The sequence below is a fragment of the Aegilops tauschii genome, chromosome 6, assembly GCF_002575655.3.
Source record: "Aegilops tauschii subsp. strangulata cultivar AL8/78 chromosome 6, Aet v6.0, whole genome shotgun sequence".
In the NCBI taxonomy this organism is placed as follows: domain Eukaryota; kingdom Viridiplantae; phylum Streptophyta; class Magnoliopsida; order Poales; family Poaceae; genus Aegilops; species Aegilops tauschii.
The window spans coordinates 107,319,771-107,336,277 of NC_053040.3; the positions used below are offsets into that span (position 1 = coordinate 107,319,771).

A 16,507-nucleotide genomic window follows, 5' to 3' on the forward strand; every position below is an offset into this window, starting at 1 on the left:
TTTCAGAGTGAGGTTGAGAATCAACGTGACAGGAAAATAAAGTTCTTACGATCAGATCGTGGTGGAGAATATTTAAGTCACGAATTTGGTACGCACTTAAAGAAATGTGGAATCGTTTCACAACTCACGCCGCCTGGAACACCTCAGTGAAATGGTGTGTCCGAATGTCGTAATCGCACTCTATTGGATATGGTGCGATCTATGATGTCTCTTACCGATCTACCGCTCTCATTTTGGGGCTATGCTTTAGAGACTGCCGCATTCACTTTAAATAGGGCTCCGCCGAAATCCGTTGAGACGACACCGTATGAATTATGGTTTGGGAAGAAACCTAAGCTGTCGTTTCTAAAAGTTTGGGGATGCGATGCTTATGTCAAGAAACTTCAACCTGAAAAGCTCGAACCCAATTCGGAGAAATGCGTCTTCATAGGATACCCTAAGGAAACTATTGGGTATACCTTCTACCTCAGATCCGAAGGCAAGATCTTCGTTGCCAAGAACGGGTCCTTTCTGGAGAAAGAGTTTCTCTCGAAGGAAGTAAGTGGGAGGAAAGTGGAACTTGATGAGGTGATAGTCACCCCTTCCGAACCGGAAAGTAGCGCAGCGCGGGAAGATGTTCCTGTGGTGCCTACACCGACTGGGGAGGAAGTTAATGATGATGATCATGAAGCTTCGGATCAAGTTACTGCTGAACTTCGAAGGTCCACAAGGACACGTTCCGCACCAGAGTGGTACGGCAACCCTGTCCTGGAAATCATGTTGTTAGACAACGGTGAACCTTCGAACTATGAAGAAGCGATGGCGGGCCCGGATTCCGACAAATGGCTAGAAGCCATGAAATCCGAGATAGGATCCATGTATGAAAACGAAGTATGGACTTTGACTGACTTGCCCGATGATCGGCGAGCCATAGAAAATAAATGGATCTTTAAGAAGAAGACAGACGCGGATGGTAATGTGACCATCTATAAGGCTCGACTTGTCGCTAAGGGTTATCGACAAGTTCAAGGGGTTGACTATGATGAGACTTTCTCACCCGTAGCGAAGCTGAAGTCCGTCCGAATCATGTTAGCAATTGCTGCATTCTATGATTATGAGATATGGCAATTGGACGTCAAAACGGCATTCCTTAACGGCTTCCTTAAGGAAGAATTGTATATGATGCAGCCGGAAGGTTTTGTCGATCCTAAGAATGCTAACAAAGTATGCAAGCTCCAGCGCTCAATCTATGGGCTGGTGCAAGCATCTCGGAGTTGGAACATTCGCTTTGATGAGATGATCAAAGCGTTTGGGTTTACACAGACTTATGGAGAAGCCTGTGTTCACAAGAAAGTGAGTGGGAGCTCTGTAGCATTTCTCATATTATATGTGGATGACATACTATTGATGGGAAATGATATAGAATTCTTGGAAAGTATAAAGGCCTATTTGAATAAGTGTTTTTCAATGAAGGACCTTGGAGAAGCTGGTTATATATTAGGCATCAAGATCTATAGAGATAGATCAAGACGCCTCATTGGTCTTTCACAGAGTACGTACCTTGACAAGATATTGAAGAAGTTCAATATGGATCAGTCCAAGAAGGGGTTCTTGCCTGTATTGCAAGGTGTGCAATTGAGCACGGCTCAATGCCCGACCACGGCAGAAGATAGAGAAAAGATGAGTGTCATCCCCTATGCCTCGGCCATAGGGTCTATTATGTATGCCATGCTGTGTACCAGACCTGATGTAAACCTTGCCGTAAGTTTGGTAGGAAGGTACCAAAGTAATCCCGACATGGAACACTGGACAGCGGTCAAGAATATCCTGAAGTACCTGAAGAGGACTAAGGATATGTTTCTCGTTTATGGAGGTGACGAAGAGCTCGTCGTAAAGGGTTACGTCGACGCTAGCTTCGACACAGATCTGGATGACTCGAAGTCACAAACCGGATACGTGTATATTTTGAATGGAGGGGCAGTAAACTGGTGCAGTTGCAAGCAAAGCGTCGTGGCGGGATCTACATGTGAAGCGGAGTACATGGCGGCCTCAGAGGCAGCACAGGAAGCAGTCTGGATAAAGGAGTTCATTACCGACCTAGGGGTGATTCCCAATGCGTCGAGCCCGATGACTCTCTTCTGTGACAACACTGGACCTATTGCTCTTGCCAAGGAGCCCAGGTTTCACAGGAAGACCAGGCATATCAAGCGTCATTTCAACTCCATTCGTGAAAGTGTTCAAAATGGAGACATAGATATTTGTAAAGTACATACGGACCTGAATGTAGCAGATCCGTTGACTAAACCTCTCCCTAGAGCAAAACATGATCAACACCAGAACGCTATGGGTGTTCGATTCATCACAATGTAACTAGATTATTGACTCTAGTGCAAGTGGGAGACTGTTGGAAATATGCCCTAGAGGCTATAATAAATGGTTATTATTATATTTCTTTGTTCATGATAATTGTCTATTGTTCATGCTATAATTGTATTATCCGGAAATCATAATACATGTGTGAATACATAGACCATAACGTGTCCCTAGTAAGCCTCTAGTTGACTAGCTCGTTGATCAACAGATAGTCATGGTTTCCTGACTATGGACATTGGATGTCATTGATAACGGGATCACATCATTAGGAGAATGATGTGATGGACAAGACCCAATCCTAAGCATAGCACAAAAGATCGTGTAGTTCGTTTGCTAGAGCTTTTTCCAGTGTCAAGTATCTTTTCCTTAGACCATGAGATCGTGCAACTCTCGGGTGCCGTAGGAGTGCTTTGGGTGTGCCAAATGTCACAACGTAACTGGGTGACTATAAAGGTGCACTACGGGTATCTCCGAAAGTATCTGTTGGGTTGGCACGGATCGAGACTGGGATTTGTCACTCCGTATGACGGAGAGGTATCTCTGGGCCCACTCGGTAATGCATCATCATAATGAGCTCAATGTGACTAAGGAGTTAGCCACGGGATCATGCATTACGGTACGAGTAAAGAGACTTGCCGGTAACGAGATTGAACAAGGTATTGGGATACCGACGATCGAATCTCGGGCAAGTAACATACCGATTGACAAAGGGAATTGTATACGGGATTGATTGAATCCTCGACATCGTGGTTGATCCGATGAGATCATCGTGGAACATGTGGGAGCCAACATGGGTATCCAGATCCCGCTGTTGGTTATTGACCGGAGAGGCGTCTCGGTCATGTCTGCATGTCTCCCGAACCCGTAGGGTCTACACACTTAAGGTTCGGTGACGCTAGGGTTGTAGAGATATGAGTATGCGGAAACCCGAAAGTTGTTCGGAGTCCCAGATGAGATCCCGGACGTCACGAGGAGTTCCGAAATGGTCCGGAGGTGAAGAATTATATATAGGAAGTCAGTTTTGGCCACCGGGAAAGTTTCGGGGGTTATCGGTATTGTACCGGGACCACCGGAAGGGTCCCGGGGGTCCACCGGGTGGGGCCACCTATCCCGGGGGGGCCCATGGGCTGAAGTGGGAAGGGAACCAGCCCTTAGTGGGCTGGGGCGCCCCCCTTGGGCCTCCCCCTGCGCCTAGGGTTGGAAACCCTAGGGGTGGGGGGCGCCCCACTTGCCTTGGGGGGCAAGCTTCCCCCCTGGCCGCCGCCCCCCCTTGTAGATGGGATCCAGGGCCGGCGCCCCCCCTCCCAGGGGGCCTATATATAGTGGTGGGGAGGGAGGGCAGCAACACAACAGCCCCTGGCGCCTCCCTCTCCCCCTGCAACACCTCTCCCTCTCGCAGAAGCTTGGCGAAGCCCTGCCGAGATCCCCGCTACATCCACCACCACGCCGTCATGCTGCTGGATCTCCATCAACCTCTCCTTCCCCCTTGCTGGATCAAGAAGGAGGAGACGTCGCTGCTCCGTACGTGTGTTGAACGCGGAGGTGCCGTCCGTTCGGCACTCGGTCATCGGTGATTTGGATCATGGCGAGTACGACTCCATCAACCCCGTTCACTTGAACGCTTCCGCTCGCGATCTACAAGGGTATGTAGATGCACTCCTTTCCCTTCGTTGCTAGTATACTCCATAGATGGATCTTGGTGATGCGTAGGAAATTTTAAAATTCTGCTACGATCCCCAACATTGTGGTGTCGTTGGGAGCCTCCAATTAAGTTGTGGAGATTGCCCCAACCTTGTTTGTAAAGGTCCGGTCGCCGCCTTCAAGGGCACCAATAGTGGAATCACGGCATCTCGCATTGTGTGAGGGCGTGAGGAGAATACGGTGGCCCTAGTGGCTTCTTGGGGAGCATTGTGCCTCCACACCGCTCCTACGGAGACGTACTTCCCCTCAAAAGGAAGGAACTTTGGTAACACATCCTCGTCTTCACCGGCTCCACTCTTGGTTATCTCGTCCCTTTACTTTTGCAAGTTTACTTGTGTTATATCTCTTGCTTGTTTGCGTGCTTGTTGTCATTGCATTATATAGGTTGCTCACTTAGTTGCATATCTAGACAACCTACTTTGATGCAAAGTTTAATTTGGTAAAGAAAAGCTAAAAATTGTTAGTTGCCTATTCACCCCCCCCCCTCTAGTCAACTATATCGATCCTTTCACCGAGTGTACCAATGAGCTTTGTGACTATTGTCTTAGATCACAACATGTGACCGGTGACTGCCCACTCCTTTCCGGTCCTAAACCTGGCGTAAACATTTTTGGTGTGTGTTGCAAGGAGTTGATGTTCTTTGAGACACCGGAGGTGGATCCTCTAACGCATGTGGTTGAGAGTTCATTCCCAGCAATGGTCTGGGTTACTAATGGGCAGTTGACTGAGGCTCAGATTGTGAGGCAGCTGCGTGATCTAGTACCAGGTAATTATCAGTGGCATCTGGAAAAACTGGAGGGACAGGCTTACAAGGTGGATTTCCCCACTAAGGAGGATCAGATGCATTTTCTTAAGTGGGGGCTATGCAGAGTTCCAAGTACCAACATTATTATTGCTTTTCATGAGTGCAAGCAGGAAGAACCCGAGGGTACACCTTTAGAGAAGGTGTGGGTACGTTTCTTTGGCGCACCACCAAAACTGATTAAGCACTTTCTGATTGCTTGGAGTTTGGGTTCTATGATTGGCAAGACAGAAAAGGTGGACATGCCTTTCACTCAGGCACAAGGGGCTGCGAGGTTGCTGGTCAGTGTTGTGAGCGTTGAGTTCATACAAGATGTGGTTAGATGGACACATGCTGGAGTCACATATGTGTTAGAGCTTGAGATAGAGGACACCCCGATTTCCCAGGATGGGGATGAGATTCAGGATATGGACACAACTGAGGGGGGCGGAGCCCCCGAGGATCAGGATAAGGGGTCAGATAATTCACCACATGAGCCGGCCAAGGGGCCAATGCGCAACCAGATAAGGCAGATGAATCTGCCAAAGAGGCGACCTCGTCCACAACTCCGATGAACACTCTTCGCTTTGGTTCATTTGGAGCGAGGTCGGCTCCTAGTCGGTTATGGAGCACCAGAGTCGAGGCGGACAACCCGACGGAACTCGAGTTACCACCGGTGTTGGTCCCTGCCTGCGAGGCGGCGACGACACTTGAGGTTTCTGATCCACAGCAGGCACCACAGGGACTACGACGCACTGACAGTGGTCCAGTCGGGATGGGCTCCATGCCTGGTGGGCAGGTGGTCACTTGCGGGTTGATCGCGAGTGGGGGAGGCCATGGGCAGGAGCCTCATTGCGCCCGCCTACACGCGTCCGGTTCGAGCTCTTTGGGAGGGGCACCTGGACAGGAGGTCTGAGGTGCTCCTTCCACCTCGGCGGTCCCAGGCGATCTGGGAGTGAGGTGCGGGCAGGAGCCCTGTGCCTTAACTTCTTCGCAGGACCGTGCCGTGCAGGATGGACAGGGGCCGCGAGGCGCTGTTGGCGGGGGCGGGGGGACTATTGAGCAGGTGGCTCCACGGTCCTCTTCCCCCTTGACCACTGCGGGCGATTTCCACACGACCACGCCCTACCCTCCTTCACCGACATTAGGGAAGGGCGCGGGAGTCGGGAGCATACTCCTCAGGAGAGGACTGTGGAGGAGCTTACCGCTTTCGGCGGGATCACGGACCCGGTGACGGCTGGTAGGCGTGTCAGCAACCGGATCCAGGGACAGCCAGATGCAGACGACCTGCAGCTAGCGCGTGCCAAGAGGGCAGCCATGCTTTGTCATGTCGAGGCTACTACAGGTGGGTCTTTTGATAGTTGTTCAATTTTGCACTTCATAGAAAATGAAATAGTGGATAAGGCAAACGACTTAGGAATTTCTTTGGGATCAAATGAAACCAAGGTCCTCAAATCCGTAAACGATCTTTTAGACTTGGAAGTGGAGAGGGCTTCCGAAATTATTCGAAATCTTGCATCTATCAAACCCATGAATGACAATGAAATGAACAAATTAGGAATGGCTGATCTCGCAACTATATGTGACAATCTTCTGCCTACTGCGGAGGCCGAGGATGAGGAGGAGTCGGAGAATACAGACACGGTAGAGCCTCTCCTGATGGAGGGCGCAGTTTCTGTTGTCGCCGATCCTACTTTCCCGCAGGGTGTTGGGGAGAAGCCTAAACGATCCTGGAAGCGGAAAATTATCCTACTTTGGCAGTACGCAGAAGTGCTCGAGTTAAGCTTAAGAAAAAATTTCATGATGACTCATGAAAGGACTCTTTTGGAATAGCAGAGGTCTATCTGACTTGGCTAAACGAAGGTTCTTAGTGGAGACAACGATAGAACATCACTTAGACGTTATTGCACTTTTGGAAACAAAACGTGATAATTTTACATCACAGTTCCTCCAAACTCTATCTAGTGGTATCGATTTTGACTGGCACATCTTACCTCCTAGAGGAAGATCCGGCGGGATTTTACTAGGAGTGCGGTGTGAGACGCTTGAGGTGCTTAATGTGGTTCAGGGAGACTTTTCGGTTAAGTTTAGGGTGAGATCAAAACTGGATGGGTTCCGGTGGTCTCTTGTAGCTGTCTATGGGGCAGCACAACCTGAATTTAAACCAGATTTTTTTAGCCGATTTGGTGCGGATTTGTGGAGATGAAAATCTGCCATAACTAGTCGGGGGGATTTTAATATAATCAGGAGGAGAGATGAAAAGAATAATGACAATTTTGATGGACGTTGGTCCATGATGTTTAACATGATTATCGAGAGTCTTAATTTGAGAGAAATAGAACTCACCGGTAGACAATTTACATGGGCCAACTCGCTACCCATTCCGACCTATGAAAAGTTGGATAGGGTTCTTGCTAGTGTCGAGTGGGAACAAAAGTACCCTTTGGTGTCGGTCCATGCGATGCAGAGGGCGATCTCAGATCACACACCACTGCTTTTAGACTTGGGTGAGGCTACCCATGTGGCAAATAAAAATAACTTCTCCTTCGAACAAAGCTGGTTTGAGAGAGAAGGATTCTTGGAGATCATTGCACGCGAATGGGCTAAGACGGTTAGTGGAAAGACGCATGTTGAGAGATGGCAAAACAAGATTAGACATCTCCGACAGTTTTTGAGAGGTTGGGCCAGAAATGAGAGTAGGATCTACAAACAAGAAAAAGAGTGTCTTACTCAATTAATTGAGGCACTAGACTTAAAGGCTGAAGACACTTCTTACGGTTAATGAGCAAAGATCCAAGTCCGAGGCTGAGCAAGGTCTACGATCTCTCCTGAGAGAGGAGGAGCTCAAGTGGGCATTGCGTGCTAAAACGCTGAAGGTTGTCCAAGGAGACGACAATACACAATTCTTCCATATGGTTGCAAATGGTAAACATAGGAAGAAGAAAATCATTCAGCTTGAACAGGACGAAGGGACAATAGTGGGGCATGAAAATCTGAAAGCATATATTTCTAATTACTATAAGCAACTTTTTGGACCCCCGAATAAAAGCACGGTGACACTAGATGAATCTGTGATTCATGATATACCCCAATTGCAGGCAGCGAAGAATGATTGTCTCTCTACACCGTTTACTGAGAAAGAGGTTCTCCAGGCAATTTCACAAATGAAACCGTATAAAGCACCGGGACCAGATGGGTTTCCAGCTGAATTCTATAAGAAATGTTGGCATATTATAAAAGATGATCTTATGCCTATGTTTCATGATTTTTTCAACGGTCATTTAGAGTTGTTTCATCTCAACTTCGGTATGATAACGCTGCTACCAAAGAAAGATGAGGCAATTCGGATCGAACAATTCCGACCCATATGTCTGCTGAATGTGAGCTTCAAAATTTTCACAAAGGTTGGAACCAATAGATTGACACAAATAACTCATTCAATGGTCCAACCAAGCCAGACAGTGTTCATGCCGGGGCGACACATACTGGAAGGGGTGGTCGTTTTGCATGAAACGCTTCATGAGATCCACACGAAGAAACTGGATGGGGTTATCTTCAAAGTGGATTTTGAGAAGGCGTATGATAAATTCAAATGGCCTTTACTTCAGCAGGCAATGCGCATGAAAGGCTTTAGTGAAGCCTGGAGGAACCAAGTGGATACCCAAGTCCAAAAAGGTAGTGTCGGAATCAAGGTGAACGATGATATCGGTCATTATTTTCAGACTCATAAGGGGTTGAGACAAGGGGATTCCATGTCTCCTCTTCTGTTTAATATTGTGGCAGATATGCTGGCCGTCATTATTGGCAGGGCCAAGCAGCATGGCCATGTAGAGGGGTTAGTTCCTCATCTAGTCGATGGAGGGGTATCCATTCTACAGTATGCTGATGACACTATCCTGTTCATGGAACATGACATGGCTAAGGCACGTAATATGAAACTTATCTTATGTCCCTTCGAACAATTGTCTGGCTTAAAAATTAATTTTCATAAGAGTGAGTTATTCTGCTTTGGGAAGGCCAAAGACGAGGAACACACTTATAGACAATTGTTCGGACGTGAATTAGGTGCCTTACCGTTCAGTTACTTGGGTATACCGATCCATCACCATAAGTTATCCAATAAAGAATGGAAGTGTACTGAAGAACGAATTGAGAAAAAACTTAGTTGTTGGAAGGGAAAGCTTATGTCATATGAAGGTCGGCTAGTCCTGATTAACTCGGTATTGACTAGTATGCCGGTGTTTCTACTTTCGTTCTTCGAAATTCCCAAAGGGGTCCGGAAGCGACTTGATTTCTTTAGATCTCGCTTCTTCTGGCAGTCTGATGAAGCCAAAAGGAAATACCGTCTCGCGCGATGGGATATCCTTTGCCGACCTAAAGACCAAGGGGGTCTCGGTATTGAGAACTTAGAAATTAAGAATAAATGTCTTATATGAGCAAATGGCTATATAGACTAGAGACAGAACCGGAGGGTCTGTGGTCACAAATTCTGCGCAATAAGTATTTACACTCGAAAACATTAGCCCAGGTTACCATGAGACCCACTGACTCGCCATTCTGGAAGGTACTTATGAGAACGAAGGACTTGTTTTTTCGTAGGGTCAAATTCTTGGTTGGCAATGGATGTCAACAAAATTTTGGGAGGATACGTGGTTAGGAGAGACGCCTCTGGCCGTCCAATATCCCACCCTTTATAATATTGTGCAACGTAAGGAGGATTACGTAGGAACAGTCCTTCAATCTATTCCCTTGAACATTCAGTTCCGACGAGTGTTAGTTGGTGAGAGATGGAATGTCTGGATGCATTTGATTCGGAGATTGATAAAAGTTCAACTCTTCGACCAGTTGGATTCGATACAATGGAAGTTAACTAAAAATGGGATTTATACGGTGAAATCTTTCTATATGGATTTGATTAACTCTGGCCCAATCCCAAGGTCGCTGCACATCTGGAGGGTTAAGGTTCATTTTCATATTAAAATCTTTATGTGGTTTGTCCACAAGCAAGTGATACTCACAAAGGACAATTTAATTAAGAGGCGATGGATAGGAAGTTCACGGTGCTGTTTTTGTGATCATGATGAAACAATACAACACTTATTTCTTGAATGCCCACTTGCCAAACTACTTTGGAGAACAATTCATATAGCTTTCAACATTAATCCTCCAGTCGATATTGCGTCGTTGTTTGGGACGTGGTTAGCCGGGGTTGAATAGATTACTGCGGCTCGTATTCGGGTTGATATATGTGCACTATTATGGGCTATATGGAACTGCAGGCTTTAACTTTCTTGCAGGTCATATTGAGAGCTACAGCTTGGATCCGTACGTGGTCCTTGCTCACTCCTATGGACTCCAGGGAGCCTTTGGTTACTGGGTGCAACCAATGGGAGATGGTAGCTCGGGTTATCTTCAACCGGTTCGGATGGTGCTCGCATAACAGGATAGGAGTCTAGGGAGCTTATCCTTCATATTACCGTATCAGTTGCCTTTGTCAGCATATAATTTTCTTTTTTTACTTTTGCTTTGCTCCGTTTGCGAGCTGTAAGACTATTATAACGGTACTTTGTGGATTTTTAATAAAATGGTTGCATGCATCACCATGATGCAAAGGCCGGGGGCATGCCTCCATTTCCAAAAAAAGTACACTTACATCTTCAGTAAAAATGGATGGAAAAAATATGTTAGAGGGGACATGCTGTGGCGCATAAACACCTAGCTGCAAGTTCACAATAAATGTACAAAAAGGGGAATTTATATTAAAATGTGAAAAAACATAATTCATCAAATACAAATTACAAAGATGAAGCTAATATAATACAACGGATAATAATTTGGATAAACTCCCACTAGATCTAGAATAATATGCTTTGGTAGTTCGTGAGCACAGACGTTGTCACACCTGCTTCTATAGTATACTCGAGATATATGGGAATTTTTTGAAGTGATCCGCCTTACCTGCTAAGAGACTGAAGTGTGATTACTCGTAAAGAAATGTCGAGACATGTCCAAAAACCTATAAAGCAGAAAAGAATACAAGCAGAGAAATGTCGAAACATGTCCAAAAACCTATAAAACAGAAAAGAATACAAGCATACGTATATGAATGCAGGGTAAGGAAAATAAAACAATAATGAATCTAGTGTCCATTTGCATAGTTAGAACCATTGTCCGTAGCAAACATAATTAAAACCACAGAACACAAACTCTTATTAGTTAGTTTTCTATGAATCCAGATCTTCACTGTGGTTGGGGACATATAGTAAAGAAAAGTCAATAATTAAGGTTTGTATCACCATAGATTGGATCAACTTTTCGCAACACATTGGCCTGTCAGTTTCAAGGAAGGAAGGAATAAGTAAAAGTTGAGAAGATGCATGAGAATTCTGCAGAAGAAATAAAGCAGGACATCACCACCGAGCATCCTTTCATCAGCCCCTGGTTTTTCACATCCCCCGTGGATTTGGCTATTGAAACCATGTTGACATAGATTAATTATAAGAACTAACCCACACACCAAGCTATCTTCACTGTTTACTGAGAGAGCTACGTGGAAGAGGGACCAAACCAAGAATATTATCTCTCTTTATTAGTAAGAAAAAGTAGGTATATAGATTTGCAAGTACAGCTACCGAACCTCGGGTCTCTTTATTTCTTATTTGCAAGTGCAGCCATCGAACCATGGGTCTATTTATTTCTTATTTGCAAGTGCAACCATCGAACCTTAGGTCTCTTTATTTCTTATTTGCAAATGCAGCCACCGAATCTCGGGTCTCTTTGTTTCTTATTATTTGAAATATGGCCATCGAACTTACGCCTCATCCTCATTTTGTTATTTCTCAAGGCACCTTATTGATTCTCTCGACAACTTGCAATGCGTATAAATCGATGAGATTTGCTATAAAGGGGTGAGGCGGTACTATTTAACTGTTAAGCAAAACATACGACCCCCTCGCATGAGATTAGTTTTTGCTGACCATGAAAGTTGAGGAGGGCCATGGATGTGGCCCATTACAACGATGTTCGAAGGTGGTGATGTACGAACCCTTTTTTATCTAGACAAAGCTCCGGCTAAATGCAAGCGTACATGCTAGCCGATCGATCAAATTGATGTCTAGCCAATGGCATAAAAATCATACGTGCCATGAAGTTCATGGCAGGATGGACAATAGATGGAAATTAAAAATGATAGTTTGCATGTTAAAAGGAAAACTTTTGTATCTCGTCTCAAGATTGAACTGAGTTGGTTACAACATAGAAAACTACACCTCCGGACATGAGTTCCAGTCCCACATCTTAGTCTACTTTTTCAGTGATTATTAGAAGCATGTTTGCTCTTCGCCAAAAAAAAAAAGAAGAAGAAGCATGTTTACGGTCCAACGTGTAGCTGAGCGCGAGCGAATGTCTAGGTGGCGCATCACATGTGGTGGAGGATTAGCGGATTGGAATTTTTGAGCAAGTGATTGGATTGGCCCAGGCGGCGACACGTGCCGTTATGACCAATAAACACAGGGATTTTCTGCAAATATTAAAAATCCTGATAAGTGTCACACGTGTGACACGAACACATGGCAGATCTGAATGTTTTTTATGACAAATTTAGTGAGTGTGACGGGATGGCAACTTTAGTTGTCAAGCATGACAACTTTCTTTTCGGAAAAGGACTTGTGCGTTTATTTTATTTTAATGGGCAACAGGCATAGTGCATTTTTTTAGAATCACAGGTCTCGGGTTTTTCTTTTTGAGGCTTACAGGTCGTGTGCGAGAGCTCCTATGTGGCGCACCACGCGCTGAGAATGCAGCGGGCGCACACACCCCACTCCCTCCTTCACGCCCTTCGGGGCCGGCCAATGTGCGGCTGGCACGCCACCTGTTTTTTTTTGTCTTTTCCTATGCTTTTTTTTTTTCTTTTTTCAATAATTCAGGATATCAACAGCTTCTAAATTTCAGTAAAAGTTGCTAATTCTGAAAAAAACAATCGTGATTTCGATATTATTTTAAAAATGTGCTCGGGAAATCAAAAGATGATCATGAATTTGTAAAAAAAATGTTCACAAATTTAAAAAATGTTCACGAATTTTAAAAAAATGTTCATGATTTCAAAAAAATGTCCATGCATTCGCGAGATGTTCACTAATTTGCAAAAAATATACATGATTACAAAATATTCACAAATTTCAAAAGTGTTCACGAATTTAAAAAACTGTTCATAATTTCAAAAAAAGTTCATACATTCGTGAAATGTACATGAATTTTCAGAAAATGTTCATGATTACAAAAAACTTGTCTTGAATTTAATATAATGTTCATGGTTCAAGAAAATGTTGGTGAATTCAAAAAGTGTTCACAAATTTGTAAAAAATGTTCATGATTCCAAATGAATTAACTTTTGTTGAATTTAATGAACCTATTTTGAACATCGATGAACAAATTTGGCATTTGATGAACATTTTTTTATTTTAAGAACAAAAATTGTGTTAGAGAAAAAAATTGGGAAAAATTATGAACAAAATTTTTAATTCAGTGAATTTTTTTTGAATGTGATGAACATTTTTTGAATCTGATGAACAAAAAATTCAATGAAAAAAGGAACCGATGAACATTTTTTTTAGTTTGATAAAAAACATTTGAATTTTGATGAACATTTCTTAAATCTGATGAACAAAAAAATGAATTGGATGAACATTTTTTGGATTGTTGAATATTCTTTTGCACGGTTGAACATTTTTTGAATTCGATGAACAAAAAAGATGTTAATGAATTCGAAAATAAAAAAATGCCAAAAACAGTCAAAAAGTGAAGAAGAAGAAAATAGAAAAAAGGGAAAGAAAAACGAAAGAAAAAATTGAAAAGAACAGAAAAACGAAAAAAACAGTGTAGAAAACATAAAAAACAAAAAAAACAAAAAGAATAGAACCGGCAGAACCAGAGGAAGGAAAGCGAAGTGGGCCGGTCTGATAACGGAAGGAAAGACGCAGGGGGTACGTGCTACGGTTCTATGCGACGACCTACGCGCCAATATAGGAACCATGCGTGTGTAGGTGCGGCTTGCTCGCGCAAACGCGCACCTCCCATCGGCGCTGGGCCTGGCCCATTTACGGGCCGATGCAGGTGACCGCTTAGAGCATCTCCACTCGCCCCCCTCCCCCCACCCCCAACATGCCCCCAGGGCTCTTTTTTAGCGCCGGCACCGAAAAATCGGCCCAATCGCGCCCCCAGGACCTTGTTTATCGCCGGTTTGGGCCGAAATAATAGCCGGCGAACCCGAGCCGAACCCAAGTCCCCGGGGGCCGCCTGGGGGCGTCGGCCGAAGCAAAAAGGTGCGTGGGTCCGCTCTGTCAGTGAGAGACGGCACTTTTTCCCGCTGATCCCCCGCTTTTCCCCTCCATTTCCCCTCCATCCTCCCCCCTTCTGCCCCTCTTCTCCCGCCATTCTCCTCCCTCTCCCCGCCATCTGGCCGTCATCCCACCATGTCTCTGAAGAAGTATACGGCCCATCGCGCCGCTGCCGTTACCGATGCCACCCAGCCGAAGCAGAGGAAACCGAGGGCGCCGCCGGCAAAACCACCGGCCATGTCGAACGCCGACTGGAAGGCAGAGGTTCGGCGCCGGGAGGTTGTTACCACCGACCGGCGGAATAGGCTCAACGCCAAGAGGGCCCGGCACAGGGCGGCGGCGGTGGAGCAGGTAGAGGCGTCTCGCGCAGGGATGATGAATCCACCCGGCGGCCACGCCCCGCAAGCTGCCTGGAGCCAGCAGAGCGTAAGGTCGCCGGCCATCTTCTTGTCGTTGCCACAGCCCTGGGGGTGCGCACCATCGCCTGGCTACACCGGCGACGACGCACATGGCGGATTCAACCCCAACATCACCTTTCCGCATGGCCACCGCGCCTCACCCTCCAGTCTGAACCCCGACCAGCGCACGCACTCGCCCGCGTTCACCGACGTCCAGTACCCCCGTACACCGCCTCTGTGCCGTGGCGCCTTGCACTTCTCGCAAGCCTCGTCGTTGCATTTCAGCAACCCCGACGCGACGGAAGCCGGCATGGAAGAGATCATCACGAGCGGCTCGGCCGCCGCCGCCTCCCCCGGGTTCCAGGCGCAAGACGATACAACGGACCTCGCCGGCGACATGGACGACGAGCTCGACTATGGCGAGGAGGAGGAGGAGCCGGCGCCTGCGCCGGCGAGGAAAGGAAAAAGAAGAAGTGGCGGGGGGGGCAGGACCGGCGAGCCACGCGTCAAGTGGGCGTCTAAAGAAGACGAGTGCCTCGCCGAAGCATGGAAGACCGTTTGCCTCGACCCGATCACCGGCATGAACCAGAACGCCGACACGTACTGGGAGCGCATCAAGTCGGAGTTTGATGAGCGCAAATTGGTCGACCCCTACTTCGCCACCATCCACATGAAGCGCGGCTCGAAGGCCATGGCGAACCATTGGGCGATCATCCAAACGGCCTGCAACAAATGGCATGGGATCGCCGAGGAGATCGCAGCTCGCCCGAAAAGCGGCGCCAACGTCGAGAGTCAGGTATGCACAGACGCCGGCTCTCGCTTCTTTTCGCCGTGTACGTCGCCGACACTTGTTCTTCGGCGCAGATGGTTCGGATGTTCGCCATGTACCGCCAGGACAGCAACACCGACCAAGAGTTCAAGTACCTCCACGTGTTCTCGCGGATCGAGAAGTGCGAGAAGTGGACGGATATCCGGCGCATCCTCGCCAAGGCCAAGGAGACGTACAAGCCGGACGCGCCCACGCCGGGGGCGGCGGATGGTCGCCCTGACGGCAACAAACGAGCCAAGACGACGAAGGACGCTGCACCGGCTACCGAGCAGCTGCACGCGTCCATCGAGCAGTGCATTGCCGACGCCAAGAACCACGCCGCCCGGAGGGAAGAGAAATCCGAGGTGCGGTGGTCACCGTTGATGACGAACAACGCCGTCAAGCTTGACCTACTCCGGACCAATGTCGCTGCGAAGAAGAAGAACACCAACCCGGCATTCCTGATGGGGGCGGATATGTCGACGATGGACGAGCAGGTCAAGGCGTGGTACTTGACGGAGCGCGGCCTCATCTTGAACCAGATGTTGTCGACGAACGTGCCAACTCCCACGCCGACCCCAACGCCGCCGCCAAGCCCGAGTGATGATGTCTCCACGACGCCCAGCACAGAAGCCGCGCCGACGCCGACCAGCCCGAGCATGCCGACTCCCGCCAGTCCGACGCCGGAGGAGCACGCCGCCGTTTGATGCATTGCCTACGTGTATTTCCTTTTGAACGCCGAACTTTCGAGTATAATTGATCGCCGAACTGTAGCATGGTAATCGCCGAACTTTATGTCAGCCGTTGATCATCGAACTTGTGCCTTTTTTTTAGCGGAAAATGTTAAGTTTGAATTTATACACGTCTTAGCCCGAAACCCATGCGTGGCTAGGAACTAGATCGCCCCCAACGAAAAAAAAAGTTCCGGCCGAAGGCCAAACCACAATCGCCGGTGCGCCTGGGGGCCGAACAAGTGAGATGCTCTTACTTTGGAGTCTGGACATTCGCCGCGCTCTATCGCCGTCGCTCCTCGTTCAGTCCCCGGCGATTCAATGGCCACTCTCACCGGAAGTGCCTCTAGCCTCTTCGTGCATGCCTCCGTACTCGCGCGGCATCCTCGCTTCCACGCTCA

The 16,507-nt window shown here is 47.2% G+C and overlaps 1 protein-coding gene across 1 annotated transcript; it reads left to right on the forward strand.

Moving 5' to 3' along the window:
* Positions 1-14,406: 14,406 nt before the first annotated feature.
* LOC109747585 (uncharacterized) lies at positions 14,407-16,082 on the forward strand. The gene is made up of 2 exons (XM_020306620.1): positions 14,407-15,363; positions 15,432-16,082. Exons 1-2 carry the CDS (start codon positions 14,407-14,409, stop codon positions 16,080-16,082), a joined length of 1,608 nt encoding a protein of 535 aa, XP_020162209.1.
* Positions 16,083-16,507: the final 425 nt, after the last annotated feature.

Coding starts and splice junctions, on each gene's coding strand:
- LOC109747585 (XM_020306620.1), top strand. CDS start 14,407: ATGTCGAACGCCGACTGGAAGGCAGAGGTTCGGCGCCGGGAGGTTGTT. Junction 15,364..15,431: donor GCGCCAACGTCGAGAGTCAG/GTATGCACAGAC, acceptor TCTTCGGCGCAG/ATGGTTCGGATGTTCGCCAT.